The 25,711-nt window shown below is 36.3% G+C and overlaps 1 protein-coding gene across 1 annotated transcript in view; it reads left to right on the plus strand.

Moving 5' to 3' along the window:
• The window catches only part of USH2A (usherin), a 584,211-nt gene that overhangs the window by 190,434 nt on the left and 368,066 nt on the right, over nt 1–25,711 (plus strand). The window contains exons 23-27 of the mRNA XM_070728574.1: nt 11,868–11,998; nt 22,963–23,089; nt 23,331–23,432; nt 24,102–24,275; nt 24,926–25,060. Coding sequence (XP_070584675.1) covers nt 11,868–11,998; nt 22,963–23,089; nt 23,331–23,432; nt 24,102–24,275; nt 24,926–25,060 — 669 coding nt within the window. The remainder of the gene's footprint in view (nt 1–11,867; nt 11,999–22,962; nt 23,090–23,330; nt 23,433–24,101; nt 24,276–24,925; nt 25,061–25,711) is intronic.

Genomic DNA, 25,711 nt, shown 5'->3' on the forward strand with positions numbered 1-25,711 from the left:
ACAATACTTTCTTATTAAACCTTTCTTCTTTAAAAGAAAAGAGTATATAGGCAACTTATAGTAAGAAGAAATGCAGATTCACACATCTATTTGCTGGAACTGAACAAGTATGAACCTCATAAAAGATTTACTGTGCTATGTTTATTATTAGTGTCTGGGGAGGGGAGCTGTGCAAAATTTTGACAGATCCCATACCAATAGCTTTCTCATCACACTTTGGTAAGTCTGTTTGTTTTAAATGAAACAGTGTTTCCCTTCCTCCCCTCCACACTGAAGAATGCCACAGTGTCAAGAATAACTAGGGGACAGTACTAAATGAAATATTGTGTATTTCTATCAGCTCCTGTCTTTTTGGTTAAATCATTAGCATTTTTCAGATTTTCTGCTGAGTAAGCAATTCTGCTTTGAAAATCTAAGTTCACCTGGATACTTTATTTATTTATTTTTATTTATTTGTTTTGTCAAGTACATAATGCAGGGATGTGAAGAAAGAATCATATTAATAGACATGAATAAAAGATTAGAAGAACATTAGAAATAGTAATATTCATATACATGGTGATAGTAAGACATAAAGAGACATTAGGACAGGGGACAGAAAGCATGTTGGTGCATTTATGCACACCCCTTACTGACCTCTTAGGAATCTGGAGAGGTCAACAGTGGACAGTCTAAGGATAAAGTTTGGAGGTTAGGAGATGACACTACCGAATCTGGTAGTGGGTTCCAAGCATTAACCACTCGATTGCTAAAGTCATATTTTTTGCAGTCTAGTTTGGAGCGGTTTACACTGAGTTTGAATCTGTTGTGAGCTTATGTGTTGTTGAGGTTGAAGGTGAAGTAGTCGTTGACCAGAAGGACATTGTAATATATAATTTTATGGGTTATTTATTTATTTATTTATTCATTCATTCATTCATTTATTTATTTATTTGATTTGTATGCCTAGGTCATGTTTGAGGCAACGAAATTTTAAGCTTTCAAGACCCAGGATTGTAAATCTAGTCTTGTAGGGTATTCTGTTGTGAGTGGAGGAATGAAGGGCTCTTCTGGTAAAATACCTTTAGACATTTTCTAGGGTGTTTATGTCCGAAATGCGATGAGGGTTCCAGAATAGGTCTGGCGAAAGTTTTGTAAGCTCTGGTTAGTAGTGTGAAGTTGCCAGAGCAGAAGCTACGTAGGATTAAGTTAACTCTCGAGGCCTTTTTGGCAATGTTGTAGTGGGCTTTGGCACTTAGGTCATTTGATATGAGTATTCCAAGGTCTTTTACAGAGTGGGGGTTGTCTGTAAGGTCTTGATTATTCAATTTATTTATTTATTTTATTTATTTATTTTATTTATTAGATTTGTATGCCGCCCCTCTCCACAGACTTATACTTGGTGTTCTGATTCTTTTTGCCAATGTGAAGGACAGAGCATTTGTTGGTTGAGATTTGGAGTTGCCAGATCTTAGACCATTCAGAAACATAGTCTAGGTCTTTGTGGAGAGCAGCTGAGTTATCAGTGGGGTTGAAAAGTTTTATGTCATCGGTGAAGAGAACACAGTTGTTTGTAATTTATTTATTTATTTATTCGATTTTTTTATGCCTCCCTTCTCTTTAGACTCAGGGCGGCTTACAACATGTTAGCAATAGCCCTTTTTAACAGAGCCAGCATATTGCCCCCACAATCTGGGTCCTCATTTTACCCACCTCGGAAGGATGGAAGGCTGAGTTAATCTTGAGCCGGTGATGAGATTTGAACCGCTGACCTTCAAATCTACAGTCAGCTTCAGTGATCTGCAGTACAGCACTCTACCTGCTGCGCCATCCCGGCTCACAAAGGTCATCAATATAGAGTATGAAGAGTGTTGGTTCGAGTATGCTGCCTTGGGGGACGCCACTCTTAACATGAACAGGGTTTGATATGGCGCTCCGTATTTTGACAACTTGTCTGTTAGATAAGAATGCTTTAATCCAGTTGTGGAAGGATCCTGAGATGCCATAAGATTTGAGTTTTAGAAGTAATTTGTCATGAACCACTGAGTCGAAGGCTTTGCAGAAATCTATATCAATTGCATCTATACATTTTCCTTGATCGAGATTAGTAGTCCATATGTTTTTTTCTGTGAAGGGGTTGCAGGTTGCAGGGTAATTTTTTTCTGAATCCAAATTGTTTGGTTGAGAGTAGGTTATTAGTTTCTAGGTGGAGAGTAATTGACTGGTTTATGATTGATTCCATAAGTTTTCATGTGACACAACATAGGGAGATTGGTCTGTAGTTTTCAACGAGGCTGGGATCTTCTGTTTTGAAGATGGGGATGACCATTGCTTTCAACCGTAGCTTAGATAATGACCTAATTCTGAAGGAATTTTCAAAGATTATGCTTAGTGGTTCAGCCACTAAGTCTAATTTTCTAGATGTTGCAGCTTCTAATGAATTTTCACTTGAGTTTTCATTGAATATTTGTCAATGTAACCTGGCCAAATAACTCTGCCAGTTTATCCTTGTATTCAACTTTGTATTCAACTTTGGTATCATTTTCATCTTAAATATGAATAGAATAATTGGGTCAAGAAAAACTTGCATCTCTCTTTTTCTAGTATCTATAGAACTTATTGTCTTTATTCATGACTGTATATTTTCATTTAGGTTGATTCTCTTTCTCTAATCTTTTTTATTCACTGTAGCCTTAGCCTAATTAATAAAATTTGCCGAATTTCCATTTTATTATAAGCTGTCATATATTTCATTCTTACCTGCTCAGATTCTGCCTTGGCGTAAAGAGTTAAGTGTACATTTTCTGTGTTTTAGATAATTATATTGGTTTTTAATTCATTCAGCACTTTACAGAATCTTTTCTTAGGAGATTATTGTATTTTTCAGAGTATAAGACGCACCTAGATTTTAGAGGTGGAAAACAAGGGGAAAAGTATTCTGAACCAAATGGTGTAGTAATATATTATTTAATAAAATACCAGTATAGCAGAATACTTTTTAAAAACACTTATACTTTTTACAAACTTCAAACTTGACAGCTTTAAGACTAGTGAAATTCAACTCCCAGAATTCCTCCAAAAGTTGTGCTAACTCAGGAATAGGAGTTGAAGTCCACAAGTCTGACATTTGGCAAGTTTGAAGAGCCTTGCACCCCTAATCTCTAACCCAGGGGTTTTCAAACAAGACAGCTTTAAGACTAGTGGACTTCAACTCTGAGAATTTCTCCTCCCATCATGCTAGCTCAGGAATGGGAGTTGAAGTTCACTTGGAAAGTCTTAAACTTTCCAAGTGGTGGCAGCAGCAATCCCCACCTGGTGCAATCATATGTGTACAAGGAATAAAGGAAAGGGCTTAGCACACAATCCTGGTGGGTCTCCTGTACTTAGTATCAGAGTGGAAGAATGGTAAGATCCCATCTTTACTGACTCTGGCCTCTCTGTCAGAAAATCCTTTGCCACAAACAAATCCTCTTGATTTATACCCATATTCTACCAAAGATTTGGAATCTAAAACACATAAACATTAAAAGAACCAGATATTTTAAAAAAATAATGTTTGAAAATAAAAAATAGAAGATTTAAAATGTTTAAGAAAAATTCACCTAGCATCTAAAGGAGAACAAAACTGGCCCAACACTGGAAAGGTTTGATAATATACCACAGCAAGGATATGTATATGTAAAGCTTATTCTCAGAATCAGGCACAGTAAGCATTAGAATGCTGATATTGGGGGGAGGGGGTGTTTCCAGAAGCTTGTTTCCAAAATGTTTTAGGGCTTTGGTGGTAATTCATAGAATTTTGAATATAAAATTTATAGAAAGTCAATTACATTTCTTTAAGATGAATGAAGTGGAATGAGTCATGCTAATAAAATCTCTGGTTCATGGCATTCTGCATAATCTGCCACTTTCAGTAGTGTTAACCAGTATTCCCAGGTGCATGAAGTATCTTCCAAGTAAAGATCACAACTAGTCTTAAAGTGGAAGCCATATTCAAAAAAAGCACTTAAACTGAAACTCTCAATTTCATATAGATACATTTCACATAGAATTGAATATAATTAAAATAACTCCCTCCTTGTCACATTAATATTTACAAATGGTAACAATCTTTGGAAGTCATATCTACGAGGGTTGCCCAGAAAGTAATGCACCACATTTTTTTCTTCAACAATTATTTATTAAACACAGTGAAACTTACAAACAGGAAAGAATTATGTTTCTTCTACACTCCCTATTTTTCCACATAATCTCCATCCTATTCTATGGCCTTCTTCCAGCGAGACACAACTCCTTGTTCTGGTCACAAAGTCATTTCTGCTTCACCCTCTGTGCCCAGCGACTAACCATACTTTTGTCAACTGCAGATTCTCCACAAACTGTACACAAACGTTTGTGAATGTTCCCAACAGTTTCTTTCTCCGCAGTGAGAAATTCAATGACAATACGCTGCTTGTAACGTACATTACTTACAGATGCCATTTCGAAACACTGCTGCAGCTATGCTATCTGTCTGAAGAAACTTAAAATTTACACACGTACTCCTGACAATTCAAATAATGTATATCTAAAGTTTCGCATTCATTACTGTAGGCTGAGAAAAAAAATGTGGTGCCTTACTTTCTGGGCAACCCTCCTATATACTTTTGGATACCATATAGAACCTGGGCCTCAAAGCTATGTATTACTGCCATATTCAATGCTACTCTTCTAGATTGTTATAGCCATATAAAGATTACATTATGAAATAAAATATTTTCATGGAATATTACATCCGTGGTTCATTCGGAATGATTACAGATATCATAGAAACATAGAAACATAGAAACATAGAAGACTGACGGCAGAAAAAGACCTCATGGTCCATCTAGTCTGCCCTTATACTATTTCCTGTATTTTATCTTACAATGGATATATGTTTATCCCAGGCATGTTTAAATTCAGTTACTGTGGATATCCTTATTTTTCTTACCTCTAAATGGAACACATTGGCTCTGTGCATTGTGGTTGCACATGTGTTAGCATGAAAGTATTTTATTTAACAATTAAAATATATATTGTTTATATTTTCCATACTATTTCTGTGCTAAACTAAACTCCATTTTTACCAATAATCTATGAAATTAGATCATTGCAAAATTAAATGATTTGACTAATGTTCTGTGCTGCATCTGAATTGGGTTCAGTATCCATCTCTCTTAATTTATAATCCCTAACTACTAGACATTGTTCTCTTATTAAACAAAACATCATTCAGAAGCTAGGAGGGGAAAGTGCTTCTAATACATCAAATCTTATCAAATGACTCTAAACTTATCTTGCCTTTGTTTTCACCAAGGTTTGCTGTAAATCTTCCTAACTAGAGAGCAACAGGACTCGTGTCCTTGCTAAAAAGAGAAGATTGATTTACTATATTCACAAAGAGGCAGGTGCTTCCAATGGGGACATAATAATGAATTTAAGCCTGTAGACTCTTAAGGAAAAGTGTTAAGACTGGACAATGTTGTAAATACTTGTAAAATAGAAAAATCTGAAAAAGCTTTATGCCCAATATCTATTTCAAGTCACTGTTTCAGAAAAACAGATGCTGCCTTGCGGGCTTCTTATTCTTCAAATCCTCTAATTGATTGCTCATTGAGCTCACTCAGTCCAAAGTAGAGAGAAACTTTGTACAGACATCATTAGTTTTTCTCCATTTAAAGATTAATCATGAAGAGCTCTGGCTCTTTAATTCTGTAATTTGTATATTTAATGGGCTGCTGCAGAATCTATGACAGTAATTAGCATAGCCTGAAAACTCATTAATACACAACAACATGATTAATGCAACATTAATGCAAACATGACTGAAGTTATTTGGGTTATGTAGTAAGAAGATTAAAGCTAAAATGTCCTGTTTGTTTTATCACTAGTGGGTATAATGGGGTGACAAAAAAAATAAAAATACAAATGGGTATCAAATTAGTAATTTTAACCTAGCAGATTATATCCAAGTCATGATCATTTCAATGGTGTCAGATGTTTAGATGCAGAAAACATCATGTATCCTGCAACTGTTTAGGCTGCTTTACCTGTTTCAGGTATACTTGTTGCTTTGTTATATTTGCAGGGATCCATGTCATAAATGGCTTCTGTTTCAGATCTTACCACTTTTATATTTAAAATAACATTTTTGAGCCCAGTGTTGTATCGAACACAAATAGGAATGTCACAGTCTGAGTTTAAACATGTCCTGATCTGACCTTTTCATTAAACATTGTAAGGAAATAGTAATTAAAAATATTTCATTGGAAGGTAGGAAAAGTTTAAATTAGTTTTATTGCAATGAATGTTGTACTTTTTTTTTACTTTGTAATGAAATTACCATAACCTGCCATTAGTATCATTTTTGCTTTGTCGTATGTTTTCATATTTATCTCTGATAAAACCAGAAACATGAAAGATTCCCTCCAAACAATTTATTTATTTTATTTACTTATTTATTTATTTGATTTTTATGCTGCCCTTCTCCTTAGACTCAGGGCGGCTTACAACATGTTAGCAATAGCACTTTTTAACAGAGCCAGCATATTGCCCCCACAATCCGGGTCCTCATTTTACCCACCTCGGAAGGATGGAAGGCTGAGTCAACCTTGAGCCGGTGATGAGATTTGAACCGCTGACCTTCAAATCTACAGTCAGCTTCAGTGGCCTACAGTACAGCACTCTACCTGCTGCGCCACCCCAATTGAAATAATAGTTGCTGACTTTGATATACAGTAGTACCTCTAGATACGAGCTGCTCCACATGCGAGTATTCCAAGTTGCGAGCCACGACGGGAGCGAAATTTCTGTTCCAGACCCAAGCTCAAATTCGGGATACGAGCCGAGCTTCCACTAGGTGGCGCAAGAATCCTTGCTGGTTATCTCCGCGGGGAAAAACAAAGTCTAAAGCCATTTGTTCCAGATACGAGTTGATCGACATACGAGCTCCGTTCTGGAACGAATTAAACTCGTATCTAGAGGTACTACTAGTACTGGAATTTGCTATGCATATAAATGTAGTGATATTCTATTATTTCATGCTTATGGTTTTGAATCTATGGGTATACTTATATAGTTGTTTTATTTTACCTAAGCCTCTTTTCATTCAAGAGATCAGCCTGTCAGAATCTATTTCTTCACCAAATGGCCATCTTACGAATACTTAAACCTAGATCCTAGTGGACCTTATCCAACACTTTAACTACTACATGGCAATGACTCCCCCCCCCCTGTGCGTGTTTGTATGTGTGTGTGTATATATATACCCATGTATATCTGAAGTCGTCCTGCCAAATTATGGAAGTGGTTTCCCATTATCTGCTTCCTAGAGTTGAAGTCACCCAGTTTGTTTTGTGCCTAAGGCAGGATTAGAACCCACAATCACCTAGCTTCTAGCCTGATGCATTACCTGCTCCACCAAATTGGCTTTCCTGACTTTAGTTAGAAAAGAGTATTTTAAAAATTTACTGTGCCTGTCACTTCTGTTTGCCTTCCTCTCAAGCATGGATACACAGAAAGCTGCACTGTGTGGGTGTATTTTACATATTAATTTTCTGTAGAAAAATTGCTGTGAATATGCTTGGCAAATTTTTTAAAAAATGTTCTATTGCCCAATCTTCTCTTTCAATAATTGAGAAGCTTTGAAGACAGACAGGCAAGACCAATTTCACATCCTAATGTCAGACAGCTCTGAGTTTCCTTGAAACTTCAGCACTTTTTACATCTATTCTGTGTGAAAAATTCTTGGGTGTCTATATTGTAGTTATATGAGATAAGCTTTTCCTTAGCCTTCATCTGACACTATGATTAAAAGTTAGGTGCCTGATAGGACACACTTTTTTTTTGAAGACAACTAATAGATTGAAGTTGTTTTGTTCTATGGGCTGTCATAGATGCCTGATAGGCCATGTTCTCATTTCATTGCAGAATGTTTGCTGACATCTGAAAGGATGAATGTTCAGAACATTTTTCATGATGTGATTTGTGCTTTTCCCAGTCTGATGCCCCCTAGATACATTTCACTGCAACTCACATGATCCCAAAACAGTATGTTGGCTAGTATGGTGACTCACTATGATTGTAGAGAAAGTGGTTGCATTGCAACTTCAGAGGACTTTGCAAGAAGCAAATTATCTGGGCCTCATTTAGTGAAGCTTCAGGCTTGGGTAAAGTACTGAGGTGGCATTGATTGTACTCTTGGACCACCTCTAGTTGGATCAAGATGAGAGTAGTGCATCCATCTTTCTTTTATTGACCTCTCAGTGGTTTTCAGTACTATTGACAATGGTATGTTCCTAGACTGACTTTGGAGGTTGGTAGTGAGCAGCGTGGAGTTGCGCTTGTTCTCCTGGTCCCAAGCCATGAAGGGCTTTAAAGCTGACAACCAGCACTTTGAATTGCATCTGGAAGCAACTTGGCAGCCAATGCACCTCTCCCTCAGGAGAGGTGATCTATGTGCACACTGGGGTCTGCACAAAACCATGTGGGTTGCTGCATTTTTCACCAACTGAAATTTTTGGATGCTCTTCAAGGGAAGCCCCATGTAGAGTGTGTTGCTATAGGCAAGACTGGAAGTGACTTGAACATGAATGACTGTGACTAGGGATTGCTGGCCCAGGAAAGGACATAACTGGTGCACAACCCGCAGTTGCACAAAGACCCTCCTGGCCACAACTACCATCTGCTCTTCAAACAGGAGTTGTGAGTCCAGGAGAACCACCAGATTATGCACAGAGTATCTTTGGGATAGTGTCACCCATCCAAGACGAAAGGTGGCAAATACCCCTGAGCCAATGAACCCCAAACCCACTAAGTCTTGCCAGGGTTTATTTTCAACCTGTTGCTCCCCAACTAGCCCCTAACAGCCTCCAGGCACTGTAAGAGGGAGGGCATGGCATCACTTAACTCAACCCGGGCCAAGACATAAAACTCATATCCTGCCTTCCTTTTTCAAAAAAGAATTGTGTTTGTTACTAGTTGCCTTAAACTGTATTCTTCTTTCATTTTTTCTGAGACTAAATTCTAGTAAGCCTAATGTTATTTACATCTCAATGGACACTGTGGAGCTATGCTCATTTTTATGTGATTAAATATAATTAAATATGATAAATATATTTCTAGAAGTGTGTGTCTGTCTGAGAGAGAGAGAGGAAGCGCTACTGTATTTTTAAAAAAATACAGAATGAAATCTTTTGTTAACAGAATATTATGAAATTTACTGTGATGATAGATGGAAGTTTAGACTAATAGGTTAACACAATTTGATACAAAGAGAAGGCATTTTCATAGGATATTATGCTCCCTGTTCTGTCATGGAGCTAATTATTAAGAAATAATTAAAATATAAGAGATTAATTCACTGTTTTTAATGACATTGTTGTGTTTGGGTGTGTAATTTGCCAAAAAATAACCAGTCTATAGCCTAGGTCAGCTTGTTGACAAACCCCTTAGTACACATAGTAGCACAAGCAACAAAGAAAATGATTATTTTAATTTATTTTCAAATTATTTTAAGTCAGACTACAAAATGAACGTTGCAAGTGATCTTAGAACTATATTTTATTGATAAAGACTCCAGTAATAGTATTTTAACCGGTTCAGAGAGGGGCGGCATACAAATCTAATATCATCATCTAATATCATCATCATCATCATCATCATCATCATCATCATCATCATTATTTTGAAAGACTGATGGCCTTTTCCCTTTCTTATACTCTCTGGGGTATAGCCACTCTGAATTTTTTCCTAACATTTTTTGTCTGTTCACTTGCTTGCTTGTTTCCCTGGTTTAAATCATGTTTTGTAACCATTTCAGCAGAGTTTCAAAGCAGACTTTGTGGCCCTCTATATCATAAAGGGAAAACCCTTTTAATAGCCAAGATCAACACCTATATACTGAACTTATTTATTTATTTATTTATTTATTCAATTTTTATGCCGCCCTTCTCCTTAGACTCAGGGCGGCTTACAACATGTTAGCAATAACATTTTTTAAACAGAGTCAGCATATTGCCTCCACAATCCGTGTCCTCATTTTACCCACCTCGGAAGGATGGAAGACTGAGTCAACCTTGAGCCGTTGATGAGATTTGAACCGCTGACCTGCAGATCTACAGTCAGCTTCAGTGGCCTGCAGTACAGCACTCTACCTGCTGCACCACCCCAGCTCTGGTAGAACTTAGCAATAACAATAGCATTTAGACTTATATACTGTTTCGTAGTGCTTTTACAGACCTCTCTAAGCGGCTTACAGAATAAGAATATTGCCCCCAACAATCTGGCTCCTCATTTTACCCATCTCGGAACGATGGAAGGCTGAGTCAACCTTGAGCCGGTGGTGAGATTTGAACTGCTGAACTACAGTTAGCAGTTAGCTGAAGTAGCCTGCAGTGCTGCACACTAACTACTGCACCACTCCAGTTGAGCATTCATTGTAAGAATATTCCCAAGTTTCACTCTGATTGTTAAGCATACCTTTGTGTAAAAGAAACAGAATGATCTAATCAACCCTGGGAAAATGAAAAACTGTTTTGAATTAACCTCTTTGGGTTATGCTGAATCTAGTGCACATCACTTATCACATATTACTTTTTAAATATGTACTACATATTAAGGAGCCCTTGATGATTTAATAGAAAAATAAGCTCATAGGAATGAAATATAATAATAAAAAATTAAGTAAGCATAGATATTTTCTGTAATTTCTTCTTAGCAGTCTCCTTTCTTATTGTTATCTCAAGCCCTCTGTAAGACTACTGGAATATAAAAGAGCTTTTGATTATATTCCCTGCCAAGTTTATTTAAAGTCAATTGTCACATAGCTCTGAACAGCTATTTTAATAGCATGATGGATGTTCATTATTTCAAGTGAATGTCTTAATATTTGTGAGTATATTGTGACTGTATGGGTGTCAACCTGTGGAAAGATTAAAGTATGTGAGTCAAAGGATACTACTTATGGTGTGAAGTAATTAGTAGCATTATTGTAATATGAATACGTGCTGTAGTTATGATTCTTCAATTTTTCATAATAGAATCTGTCTACACGAGAAGCTTTCATTACTTATTATTTTCTGCCTGACAAAGGAAGGAAAAAATGAATATGAAAAAGTTGATTCATTTGATACAGCTGGGTAGAACCCAATAAATTACACTACACTGTTATCAGTGTACTAAAAGGGACCAACAAGGACATGAATATCACTGTATAAGTAGTAAAAAGACACTTTTAATCAGAAGTACTTACATCAGAAACTATGCAGAATGTGACCAATAATTTTAATACTTGGTTTGAAAATAATTATGGCAGTTTAATGTCCGTATGTTGTAATTTAAAGGGTTTTTTAAAGTATTTTATCCCCAGACTTTCCATTAGAAACTTTCTGAAATGATAAAACAAAATGAAAATCATTTCATTTTATATATGGAAAATATGTCATTTAGAAATATATATATAGAATTGACAATAGCAAATGTGATCCCTCTTTAGGGATTACTAGGGCTCGTATTAATTTCCTAGAATAATACAATCGGAAAATCTTGGAGGTCTTGGAGGAAGTTCTTGAAGATCTTGTAGTTCAATTCTCAGCAAGAGCTGGAATCCCCAGACTATCACAGAAAAATGGCAGCCCAACTGAAAATTTTAAAATTAACAATCCATGATTCCAAAAGGCATTCATTTCCAAAATCTATGAATTTATTTTGTTTCCTCAGTTTTATCCAGACTTAAATATTGGATTACACAGGATCAGATGTGTATAATGTCAATAGCAATTGCATCTATAAGAATAATCATGTTCATTGATATGCCACAAATATGTTATCTAGTGAGAGGTAAACATGCCTTTTTTATTTCTAACTAGGTATTAAAACAAGCTTTAAAACTGCAGAACTTGATGGTCTACTTTTTCTCTCTATGTCACCTGGTAATCAAGAAGAATACGTTGTCCTTCAGTTAAGAAGAGGCCGTCCTTACTTTCTCTTTGATCCACAGGTAAAATAGTGAAAGTTGTATTTTAATAATACAGTAGAGTATGTATGTATGTATGTATGTATGTATGTATGTATGTATGTATGTATGTATGTATGTATGTATGCAGTGATAAGTGTCAGGTATGCAGAACCGGTAGTAAAATTTTTAGTCAGGTACACAGTACCGGTAGAAAGTTTTTGAATGTTTTTCTTTTTTTCCCCTTTTGGGCTCTGGTTATGTTTTTCCTATCACGGTAAATGAGGTTGAATGTATATAATTTTAGAAGAGCTGTGCGTGTGTGTATGTTTATATATTAGATAATGTATATTTTTGTGTGCCTGCGTGTAATATGTATGCACACGTATATCCATAGAATTAAAGAGTATATTTTGGATGTTCAGTAATAATAAATAGATAGGGAAATTGTACCTCTTTGAGGCGAGGAGTGGCCAGGCACCCTAATTCTAACCCAAATCCTTGATGTGAGTGACGTTAAGTTGGGAACCTTTAAGCCAGCCACATGATCATTAAGCCCCCTCCCTCGGTCACATGATTATCAAGCCATTCCCACCTGGTCACATGGCCGGCAAGCCACACCCACAAAATAAGCATGTATGTATGTATGTATGTATGTATGTATGTATGTATGTATGTATACTTGCTATTTCCCTGCTTCTCGTGAGGTTAATGCAGAGGGTTTATGATACTAGTTACAATAAATTCTCCCCCTCTTCAATAATTTTATAACTATTGTTGTATCAATAGCATCATTATAAAATCCAAATAACCTATGTCATTAATAGTGTCCAAATACACCCTATGTTCTCCTGTCCTTCTTATTAGTCTTCAAGGACTGGCCTTGTGATGGAATATGCACCATTTGAATGTGCATAGGGTTATGATTTTGCCAACTCAGTTTGTCAAAAAGGATGCAAACATATGTCTCGTATACCTTATCTGCCAACATCACATCAAATTTTTTCTTCTAATACTTCATTTCCCAGAGTTTCTCTGTAATCCAGAATCAATGTACAGGTTAAAATGTTATGGTACAATCCCATCAAGAGCCCCCATTACATTTTGTTTTCCATGTATCTTCTGAAATAGCAATACTGTTTAGATTTACTGTACAGTATACCCCTTCATAGTGCTTTACTGCCCTCTCTAAGCAGTTTACAGAATCAGCATATTGCCCCCATTTTACCAACTTCAGAAGGAGGGAAGAGTGTGTTATCCTTGAGCCAGTAAGACTTGAACTGCCAAACTGCAGACAGCCGGCAGTCTGCAGAAGTAGCCTGTAGTACTGCATTCAAACCACTACACCACCACAGCTCCAATTCAATCCATCTGATACCTGAGGCAAACTGATTACAGAATTGTGACACCAGAAATAGCCTGTCCATAAGAAATGGCTAGTTTTTATATCCACCATACTCAGATCATATCTCTTGTCTTCGGAGAGGGGTGGCATGCAAAACTAATTAATAGCAATAGCAATATCTCAACTGCTTTAAGGTATAAATCAAATCTAATGTGTGACTTTGTTTGTGTGTCAGGAATGTAAATGATTTGACTTAAACCTATGAGATATGGCAATAGCTCAGGTCCTGAACTATTCAAACACCTGCCTGCAGGGCTGGCAAAATGATATCAACCATTACTAGCAACCTGGATCTGATGAAGCCAAAGTTCTGCTACTTATACTGTATTTCCATGGGCTAACTACCCAGATAATTCATGAAAATAGATAAATAGATAAATAAAGCATGAATAGTAAGGAGATAGATAAATAGATAAATAAAGCATGAATAGTAAGGAGTTATTCTTTTGTCAGGCCTCTTTTTCCCAAAGTACTGTCCTCCAGAATATACAATTTACTACTAGTATAAAACTTTCAGAATTACTGACTAGCATAGCTCTGGAGTATTTTGTCTGGCAATTTCTGGAGGCCCAGGTTGAGCAGAGTGGATCTATTGTAGTATCTTGGATATAACTAACCTGAATAAAGATAATAGTGTTTCCAGTAGATATACAGTTGCCTGGTAAAATAAAATAAAATAATATGTTTGTGAGTGACATAGGGGAAGGTTTGGTAGGGAAGGTTTGCCTATTTGCCGATAACTCTAAAGTGTGCAATAGGGTTGATATTCCTGGAGGGGTCTGGAATATGGTAAATGATTTAGCTTTACTAGATAAATGGTCAAAGCAATGGAAACTGCAGTTTAATGTTTCCAAATGTAAAATAATGCACTTGGGGAAAAGGAATCCTCAATCTGAGTATTGCATTGGCAGTTCTGTGTTAGCAAAAACTTCAGAAGAGAAGGATTTAGGGGTAGTGATTTCTGACAGTCTGAAAATGGGTGAGCAGTGTGGTCGGGCAGTAGGAAAAGCAAGTAGGATGCTTGGCTGCATAGCTAGAGGTATAACAAGCAGGAAGAGGGAGATTGTGATCCCCTTATATAGAGTGCTGGTGAGACCACATTTGGAATACTGTGTTCGGTTATGGAGACCTCACCTACAAAAAGATATTGACAAAATTGAACGGGTCCAAAGACGGGCTACAAGAATGGTGGAAGGTCTTAAGCATAAAACGTATCAGGAAAGACTTAATGAACTCAATCTGTATAGTCTGGAGGACAGAAGGAAAAGGGGGGACATGATCGAAACATTTAAATATGTTAAAGGGTTAAATGAGGTTCAGGAGGGAAGTGTTTTTATTAGGAAAGTGAACACAAGAACAAGGGGACACAATCTGAAGTTAGTTGGGGGAAATATCAAAAGCAACGTGAGAAAATATTATTTCACTGAAAGAGTAGTAGATCCTTGGAACAAACTTCCAGCAGACGTGGTTGGTAAATCCACAGTAACTGAATTTAAACATGCCTGGGATAAGCATATATCCATTATAAGATAAAATACAGAAAATAGTATAAGGGCAGACTAGATGGACCATGAGGTCTTTTTCTGCCGTCAGTCTTCTATGTTTCTATGTTTCTATGTAAACCTACAAAATGAAATGAAAACTTGCACATTAGAAATGATCACAAATAATCTAATAGAAACCAAGCAGCAAGCAGCATCACTGGGTTATTTTATCTCAACTCAGAAGCTGAGAAGCATTGAAGCTTAGTTATTACTAGGGTGGGAGACATGGAGGAAATATCATCGTATCGACTAGACTGCATAGTTGAAAAATCCCAGAAGACAGAAGCAAACTTTTTTGGGATTGCTGCCAAAAAACCAGCATGATTTGATCTGTGTAATCACTAGGAATTAATCTCAGCTCTAGGGGACATTTTTTTCATAGGAACAGTCTTTTAATAAACGTTTTTCTTTTGCTTTTATCTTTCACTAGTAAAAAAGTAAAGTTTTTCTCAAGTAAAACTCTACTCTTAGTAGTTTCATGGACATCTCCAGGTACTGGAATGCGAAAATATTCCATATTTCAGTGGCAAACCTTCAGTAGCACAATATTAGGATTTTATTTTTAAAAGGGGGGAAGATCATGTGCAACCATCAGAAACAAAACTACCTGTAGAATGTGGAAAGAAATAATTGAATCACTTATGTAGTTTGTATTTTTAAATAGTCTTTTTTGATTTGCTTTTTGTTCTGTAAGTTTAAATAGTATATAGAAGACATGCATTTATGTTCATTATAATTTTCTTCAACATACTATGTCATACTAATTTTTGCATCCAAAATAAAGTATGTATTCCATGGTATCAAGATTGCATCTTAGTCACAAAGTACATTACAAAATTCAGGAATATGTGAAATTGAAATAATGCAATTTTATTGCAGTCAACTTATTATTTGGGCAAGTTAAAATTCAATAGATTCATTTAAAAATGTGGATTTTGATTCCCATTCTTAGTATTGCGTGTTATCAAGTGCAACTTGTGTTCTAAGGGGTCCAGACAAGAGAAAGCTAGAGATTTCTCCAAAAATGATCAACATATAGCTATAATTTGTGTAATGTCTACTCTTGTTAATTTGTGCAGCATCTTGCTTAAGATACTTAAATGTGTTTATGGATGAAAGCCTTTTACTTCAAAGCAAATTCTATTAAAGATTATTGCAATGTTGCAAAGCAAATGGATTGTGGACTGTAGACAAATTCAGCTTTCCACATACAGTACTACAAAAACACTGGAAGGAATACAGATCAAAACTGGAGGCGTTGCTTCCATATTTACACTGTGTTTGACATATGTGATTATATAAGTTGAAATTCAAAACTTACATATGTGATTTTAGATAAATAACACATAATATTCCAGATTGTTGCCAAAATATATAAAGAATCACTTTTGTAGACACCTGATCTTTGGCATGCAGCATCGTTTGTAACAATTTTAACGCTAACTAAGTACACTTTGATGAGACAGCATTTAATAAAATGCTCATTAATTTCATCATTAGCAAGGGTATGCTAAGAAGTAAGCCAGTTTCTTATGTCACGCCCAATTAGCATCCCATGCTAGTAATCCCATTAGTATTGTTGAATTCACTAATGGAAAAACTAATGGGCATGCTACCAGGGCACATTAATTGGGCATGACACCAGTTCTGGTTTTAATTATTAAACTATGATAATGAAATGTGTGTTTGTAAAATATTAAAATGTTGAAATAGGGTGGAAGACAATAAAAATAGTGTATGAATAGAACATGAGCTGATTCATAAAATGCATTATCATGGAATGGATAACTTTTCTATACATAATATATGCTTTCTAAGATAGCATCAGGTTTTAAAATATCTGATGGATCAACCTAAACTACCTTGTGGCAGTTGTAAAGTTTTCCACAAGTGCACAGAATTTCCAAGAATTAATGCTTATGGGATATTAAAAAGTTCTGAGTATACTATGAACTAAAAGATTTAGGTAATAAAAACACCACAAAAAAACCACAGGTGTGACACCTCCCGCCCAATTAATTATATCAGAGATGCTGTATAATTATTTCTGTACTACTAGAATTTTAGATTAATGTGTTTCTGTAATGTTCCTACAATAAAGATAAATAACAGCAAACTTTAAGTACAGGTTTGAGGATATGTGATAGCTCTGTTAAATATGTTAAATATATTTTGGGCATTTCTCAGCTGTTGAAATTATGACAACTGTTGCCCATTTTTAATTGCTGGATAATATATTTTCTGCAAAAAATATAAATAATGCAAAGTTAAACTAATTGTTGTTCATTTTAAATGACAAACTTTAAACTAAGAATACTTCTGTATCAATTAAAGTGGCTTAAGGTACTCAGAAATTAACAAATATGTTTTTGATTGTAAATCATGCATTCACTCTCTTTCAGTTCTAAGGGATATTTTTATGTTTGAATCTGTTTTTTCGTAGCTTCACCAAATTTAAAATATACTGCTCAAAAAAATAAAGGGAACACTCAAATAACACATCCTAGATCTGAATGAATGAAATATTCTCAATGAATACTTGGAGTTACAGTGAACCTTCGTTTTTTGCGAGGGATGCATTCCAAGACCACCCATGAAAAACAAATTTCCATGAAGTAAAGGAAAGATATTTTTTAATGTATTTAACGAGAGTTTGGACTTTTAAAACCCACCCTTTACATTAAACAGTCATTCTATAATGTCTCTCAGCTGGAAATACATGTGATATCCTACCAGTTTCTTTAATAGAGTACAGTAGTACTGTCGAAGAATTTTATGAATTTTTAATGAATTTAAAAAATTTAATGGATTTAAGCCCCCTTTGAAAACCTGTGAAATAGCGAATCCACGAAAAATGAACCGTGAAGTAGCGTGGGATTACTGTATATACTGTTGTCTAAATGTTCCCTTTATTTAATAAAATGAACACTCAAATAACACATGCTAGATCTGAATGAATGAAATATTCTCATTGAATACTTGGAGTTATATTCCATTGTTTAAGTGTTCCCTTTATTTTTTTGAGCAGTATATGTGTATGTGTATGTATGTACATACAGATCATTAAATCAAGAAGTTTGTGTAAAGGCTTTTAATTATGGATGTGATGTACTTAGAAATATTTATATAGAATAGAATAGAATAGAATAGAATAGATTTTATTGACCAAGTGTTATTTGACACACAAGGAATTTGTCTTGATGCACATGCTCTCAGTGTACATAAAAGAAAAGATAAGTTCATCAAGAATCATAAGGTACAATAGCCCGGATACAAATAAGCAATCAAATCATGTTAGGAACCAGTCAATATTAATTGTATGGATACAAGCAACAAAGTTATAGTCATACAGTCATTTGTCGGAGGAGATGTGTGATGGAATTATTTGTTTAGCAGAGTAATGGCGTTCGGGGGGAAACTGTTCTTGTGTCTAGTTGTCTTGGTGTGCAGTGCTCTATAGTGACGTTTTGACAGTAGGAGTTGAAGTAGTTATGTCCAGGATGTGAGGTGTCTGTAAATATTTTCATAATCCTCTTTTTGACTTGTGCAGTATGCAGGTCCTCAGTGGAAGGCAGGTTGGTCTGTATCAGTCTTGTTGGGTTACAGAACGAAACTGAACAGTTATAGAGGTGCAGATGGCAGACTCAACGATTCCTCTGTAGAACTGTATCAGCAGCTCCTTGGGCAGTTGACTTTCTGAGTTAGCACATAAAAATCATTCTTTGTTGAGCGTTTTTGATGACATTTTTGATGTTAGGTGTCCATTTTAGATCTTATGATATGGTTGAACCTAGAAATTTGAAGGTCTCTACTGTTGATACTGTGTTGTCTAGTATTGTAAGTATTGAAAGTATTTAATACCAAAAAAGAAAAGTGAAATTGGATAGAAATGTAATATGAAATTCTTATATATAAATTAAATAACACTTTCAAATGTTAAATGTTTATTTTTGATCCATAACTAGCTTCTACATATATTTTGAAGAGAATGCTCCTTTTCAAAAATGGAAAATTGTTCATAAATAATTGGTGGAATGTTTTTAAAAATTAGTGTTAAATTATATTGATCTTTTGTGCCTTTGAATATGGAACTAAGACCAACATTCTTTCACTTCCTACATTCATATAATCTAGTCTAAAAAATTAAAGCAAAATCAGACCTGGAAAGTATTTTGATAGAAAGCCAACAGAAAGTATGAGCACTACACACTAGACAAATGAGGGGAGGGGAATCCATGTCCATAATCACTTCCATCAACTTTAGATCTGTTGCTCTTCTGATTCCAACACTTTAGAGGATTGCTAATATGATGATAAAATATTGGGAGTGTCGTGGAAAGGACTCAATTGGGATCAGCCCGCGTGAGCTGAAATGAAACTAACCACGGAGATCGATGGAACTGAGCTACGAGGAGACCTTCATAACGAAGTTAAATTTATTAGAAAAGTAAAAAATGATTATAATGCCTGGAGCAGGCAAAAGCATGTCTTTACATCTTAAAGACTAGAATAGAAAGATGTCTGCTAGCCTTCTCTTCCTGTATAGGAAAGGAAGTGAGGAAAGCAGGGATGCATCATAGAAAGGGAGGAGCTACATTAACAAACAAGAGTTATCTATTTAACTACTGGATGTTTCTAAATGTCTTTGGAGGCTGTCAATCCACAGCGTGACAGGGAGATCCCCCATATAGCTTGTGTTGACGTTCTGAAGGAAAGATGGAACATAAATAGAAACAAATATTTTAATTACTTTTTAAAATGTGGGTGGCAGTGGATCACAGTTCCTGCATGATAAGCAGGTGCTAACTGTGGCTTGGACGGCATTTCCACAACCTCATATGGAACCTCAACTTGCACACTCTCCTGATGTCTGGCTGAAAGCCATCATGTGGAATTAGAGGCATAAGGGAACTGGGAGGGGTAGGAGAGATGTTATAGCCACAACAAATTCCTTTCTCAGTGTCCAAGATCATCTTTTGTTCTATGTCAACTGTATGGAAGAGGAAGTAAGTGAATCCCTGCACTGGACTGATCTACGTGATTGCACTTGTGGATGTGGGGATGTGAGATGAACCTTAACCTGGGTGGAGTACTGGAGAGAAATAAGTATTGGAATGGACGAAATGTAACCAATATGGCTCTGTTAATAAATCAAAAATTTCGTGTGAGAAGTGGAGTGGATTCTGATTTCTCACATGCTATTTGAGGCATTGACACTTGGATTGGGAATGCCAATCACTCATTCCCTAGCCTCACGTGGCATTTTCACTCATGTGGTCCAGAATGCCATGGCAAGAACACTGGTGGGCATATCTCCATATGTCCATGTGTAATTCCTGCTCCTCAAGTTGCACTGATTATTAGTTAGCCTCTAGATGCTGGTTATAACCTATTAATCCTACAGTAGGGAAAAAAGTATTTAGTTAGACACCAATTGTGCAAGTTCTCCCACTTAAAAAGATGAGAGTGGTCTGTAATCGACATCATAGGTAGACCTCAACCATGAGAGTCAACATGAGAAAACACGTCCAGAAAATCACATTGTCTGATTTTTTATGAATTTCTTTGCAAATTATGGTGGAAAATAAGTATTTGGTCACCTACAAACAAGCAAGATTTCTGGCTCTCACAGACCTGTAACTTCTTCTTTAAGAGGTTCCTCTGTCCTCCACTCATTATCTGTAGTAATGGCACCTGTTTGAATTTGTTATCAGACAGACACCTGTCCAGAACCTCAAACCATCACACTCCAAACTCCACTATGGTGAAGACCAACGAGCTGTCCAAGGACACCAGAAACAAAATTGTAGCCCTGCACCAGGCTGGGAAGACTGAATCCGCAATAGGCAAGCAGCTTGGTGTGAAGAAATCAACTTTGGGAGCAATAATTAGAAAATCGAAGACATACAAAAGCACTGATAATGTCCCTTGATCTGAGACTATATGCAAGATCTCATCCCATGGCGTAAAAATGATCACAAGAACAGTGAGCAAAAATCCCAGACCCACACAGGGGAACCTAGTGAATGACCTGCAGAGAGCTGGGACCAACATAATAAAGGCTACCATCAGTAACACACTACACTGCCAGGTACTCAAGATTTTGCAGTGCCAGATGTGTCCCCCTGCTTAAGCCAGTACATGTCTGGGCCCATCTGAAGTTTGCTAGAGAGCATTTGAATGATCCAGATGAGTATTGGTAGAATGTCATATGGTCAGAGGAAACCAAAGTAGAACTGTTTGGTAGAAACACAACTCGTCATGTTTGGAGGAGGAAGAATGCTCAGTTTCATCCAAAGAACACCATACCTCCGAGTCTCCAGAGAGGGGCGGCATACAAATCTAATAAATAAATAAATACATACTGTGAAGCATGGGGGTGGCAACATTATGTTTTGGGGGCAGTTTCTCTGCAAAGGGACCAGGACGACTGGTCCGTGTACATGAAAGAATAAATGGGGTCATGTATTTTGAGATTTTGAGTGCAAACCACCTTCCATCAGCAGGGGCACTGAAGATGAAACGTAGTTGGATCTTTCAGCATGACAATGATCCCAAATACACTGCCAGGGCAACGAAGGAGTGGCTTCATAAGAAGCATTTTAAGGTCCTGGAGTGGCCTAGCCAGTCTCTAGATCTCAACCTTATAAAAAACTTTGGGAGGGAGTTGAAAGACCGTGTTGCCCACCGACAGCCCCAAAACATCACTGCTCTTGAGGAGATCTGCATGGAGGAATGGGCCAACATACCAACAACAGTGTGTGCCAACCTTGTGAGGACTTACAGAAAATGTTTGACTTTTGTCATTGCCAACAAAGAATATATAACAAATTATTGAGATGAACTTTTGTTATTGACCAAATACTTATTTTCCATCATAATTTGGAAATAAATCAGACTGATTTTCTGGATGTATTTTCTCATGTTGTCTCTCATGGTTGAGGTCTACCCATGATGTAAAATATAGGCCTCTCTCATCTTTTTAAGTGGGAGAACTTGCACAATTGATGTCTGACTAAACACTTTCTCACCCTCCCCACTTTATATAGCATTGGGCCTGCTTATCTCAGGGACTGTTTATCTTGTGTGGTGTCCTTTCAGCCAATGTGAGCCATCTTATTGAGTGATCCACATTTCTTCAATTACACATATTTGGGGACGCTGAAAGCATACCTCTTCTGTCACAGTACCTACCTACTGGAATATGGTTCTCCTGAAATCCCTCTGCTTCCTAGTCAGGGGTGGGCATCGGGAAGGACAGGGTGGAACGCAGTTCCACCAGCAGAAATGTAACTGCATGCGCAGCTCCAACTGATCAGTGACAGTCACTTCCTGGATTACTGATCTCGGCTCAGCTCTCCTTTTTTTCCCTACTGCTCTGCTGCATCTGCGGTCCTGGCTTTTTTTCCTCTTTCCTGGCCTCAGACGAGCTATCCTCTCTCCTGCCCGGCTCCCCTCCAGCCTCACATGGCAACCTGAGGTGCAAACAGAAGGCGTGGGGGGAAGAAGTGCTAGCAGTATTTATGCTTCTGGCAGCACCCATTCGCCTAGCTACCCAGCCTGAGTGTGCGGGCGACCCAGGAAAGAGAGGGTGGAAAACGCAAAGCAAATAGTCACCCCAGCGAGCAGCACTGGTAAGGTTGTAAGTCGAGGATTTAACAGTTCACTTGAGTGATGATGATCGTTCAAGCCATTCCTACCTGGTCACATGGTCGGCAAGCCACTCCTACAATTAAGCCACACCCACAAAATAAGCCACACCCATAGTGTGGCAGTAAAAAGTTTGGCTGCCGATTACTGCTCCTAGCATAATTGTATTCTGAGAGACATAAAAACCTCACCTTTCTTCCAAATTCAGGGCTAGGATGAATTGTGAAAAGTATTTGCAAATATGTTCTATATTGTTAGTCAAATTCACTATTTGTATGTGTATGTCTTAATATTATTTTTAAAAATCCTTAAATTCCTATGTAAAAATATTGTTTCATCTCTCATTCATATTTTACTCTGTTGATTCTGTTGTGAGCTACTTGGAGTCATAATTGTTCTAATTATTACAGGGTTCTGCTATTGCTGTAACTCCAAAAAATGATGGTGGAAGGCAATATAATGATAACAACTGGCATCATATAAGTGCAGTAAGAAATCAAGGCTTGGGAACAATAATTATAGATGGGCAATTCTCAGGTAATGGTTTCATTATAATCAATTTAATTTTCTCAGGAGTTTCTTATTTCTAAGCTATTCTCTGAATACTTATCTTATGATTATTTTCTCTGATTCTTATAATTTTGTATGCTTTCTATCAGTCTAGCACTCTTTTTTGAGATCATTTTTTGTCTTATTTGCTTTATCTATAAAACTAAAACAGTAAATTTGGATTGAACGTATTCTAGTTCATATTTAAACACAACTATTATTTTTTTAGGTTCCGCATCAGCTATAAGTGGTAGTACCATTCTAGGAGAAAATACAGGAATTTTTGTTGGAGGACTTCCACAAGACTTTGTAATTGAAAGGAAAGACATAGGTGAGAAGACTATATTAGATGTATCTTCATTCTAAAAATTAACAATGACATTTTTGTTGTGTATCTATTACAAGGTGGATGCAATTTCTCCCCACTTCTTCACATGCAGATATCTTTATCCACTTCACTAAATATTCTGAAGTTGATTTTCTGCAACTATTCTTCTTTTAGTATCTTGGAAGGTATTTCTTTCTTTCACAAAGCCTGATTTCTTCAGATCTGCTTGCTGAGATTTGTGAGTGCTAGCTCACCTGCTTGATACGGAAGCATACTACTGTACTACAAAGAACAACTTGGCAGCACAGTAGCTAAAAAAATAATCACCATATAAATGTAAAGTGTAAGATAACATGTATAGAATGTTCCCAACTGCCCCTCCCTATATTGTAGTTGTTCCATTCAAATCCTTCACAACATTTTTTTTCTGCTGCTGCAACAATGTTTTGTTTGGAATCAAATCCAAGAAACCCTTACAAGCACATAAGTGTGAAAGTATTGTATTTGATACAAATACATAAAGTATGTATTTGATTTTGGGACCTGCACTGCAAATATAAGGAAGGATTCTCTTCATTTTGAAATTCTAGTAACTTTGCTGTTTGTTTGTTTGTTTGTTTGTTTGTTTGTTTGTTTGTTTGTTTATTCATTAATCAGGCCCAACTAAAATAGTAACAAAGGGATTTGTGGGGTGTCTCCGTGATATCTTCTTGCAAAAGATGCACCATCCCTATGAAGTCTGGGAATCTTTAAAATGGGAAACAGCAGTGGAGCAAAAAAATGTTTATCACAATTGGGAAGGTTGTCCTACTTGCCTTGAAAAGGGAGCACACTTTCTTGGGAAAGGTATAATCATATGGTAAAATTGTTAGAAACAGTAGCTGCCTTCCTTTTTGTTTTAGATAAAAGAATATTGTTCCAACTCTGGAGGTTTTTAAGAAGAAATTGGTCAACCATTCATCTGAAATGGTATAGGATTCAATGCCCCTTCCAACTTTGTTATTCTGTTATTATTACTTACCGTTTGGGTCTGTTATTTTTGTGCATATATTAAGTTAAACTCTGTAAAAACGGAAAAATCCATTTCCCCCCAAAATAGATGAAATTCAAAATAATAATAATAATAATAATAATAATAATAATAATAATAATAATAATAATCTGAAAATCAGCCAGTGGATAACTGGCTTGTAAGAACAGAGGGATGGAAACAAATGCATATGAAAAGACATCTGCCCATCTTCAATAGTTTCTCTTTATTTTAGGACAGTATCAGTTCTACTGAAGTTAAAAAGAATGGATATTTTTTTCATGTATGATGCTAATATGTATGCGTTGTTATCATGTGGGCTGAATTACAGATTGAGTATACATATATGCTTGAAAACCTAGATCTGCATTCTTTACAATTATACGTAATTCCAGGCATGATTCATATTAAGTTTTATTTTCATTTATAGTAACTATAGTATAACTTTCTTAACTTTCTCCTTAAGGTTTTCTAGAACTCCATTCAAATATCTTTCATGATGACATGGATTTTGAGATCTCCTTTATGTTTAAAACAGATCAATTCAGTGGATTACTTCTGTTTGTTTATAACAAAGTTGGGCCTGACTACATTGCTGTAGGTTTGTTTGTTTTTTTGGTTTGGTTGTTTTGCTTATTTAGTTTAATTATCTATTGCTGTGAATAGAATACAGACAATTTTTTGTGAAATAATTTTATATTTTTGAATGGCCAGTTGAGGTCACTTGTTGCATAATTGAGGTGACCAGTTGAGGTCACTTTTTGTTTTAATTCAATTTTAAATAGTAGAAACGTTGTCTCTGGCTTGGCAGAAATGGGAGAAACAGACATGGGAGTTGGGAGAAACAGACATACATAGAGACACAAATTGATTCTCCTCCCATTCCAGTTCTCCAAGAACTACAGACAGCCAAAGGCATATGTCCTGTTGAACTGACTTTGGACATTTTTATTTCATCTTAAAATGAAATACTATGCAAGAAAGGATGTAGTTTATAAATTCTATGTATGAAATGTGTGCATATCCCAAAAGCATGGAGTTTGCTTTTCAAATCCAGTAACCCCAGTAATATTTGTAATGTCTTGCATAATTTCTTTTGGGAAATTCAATAAAGCTACTGAGACTGAGACTTGGGACTATATTCTTTAAAAAGCATTAGTCTTTTGAATGGTTTAAATTCAGATGCTAGATTAGTTTTGTTTTCCTGCAATTATCAATCTCCCACCACCTCTCTCTCTCTCTTTCTCTCTTT

Source organism: Erythrolamprus reginae, chromosome 1 (assembly GCF_031021105.1).
Source record: "Erythrolamprus reginae isolate rEryReg1 chromosome 1, rEryReg1.hap1, whole genome shotgun sequence".
In the NCBI taxonomy this organism is placed as follows: Eukaryota; Metazoa; Chordata; class Lepidosauria; order Squamata; family Dipsadidae; genus Erythrolamprus; species Erythrolamprus reginae.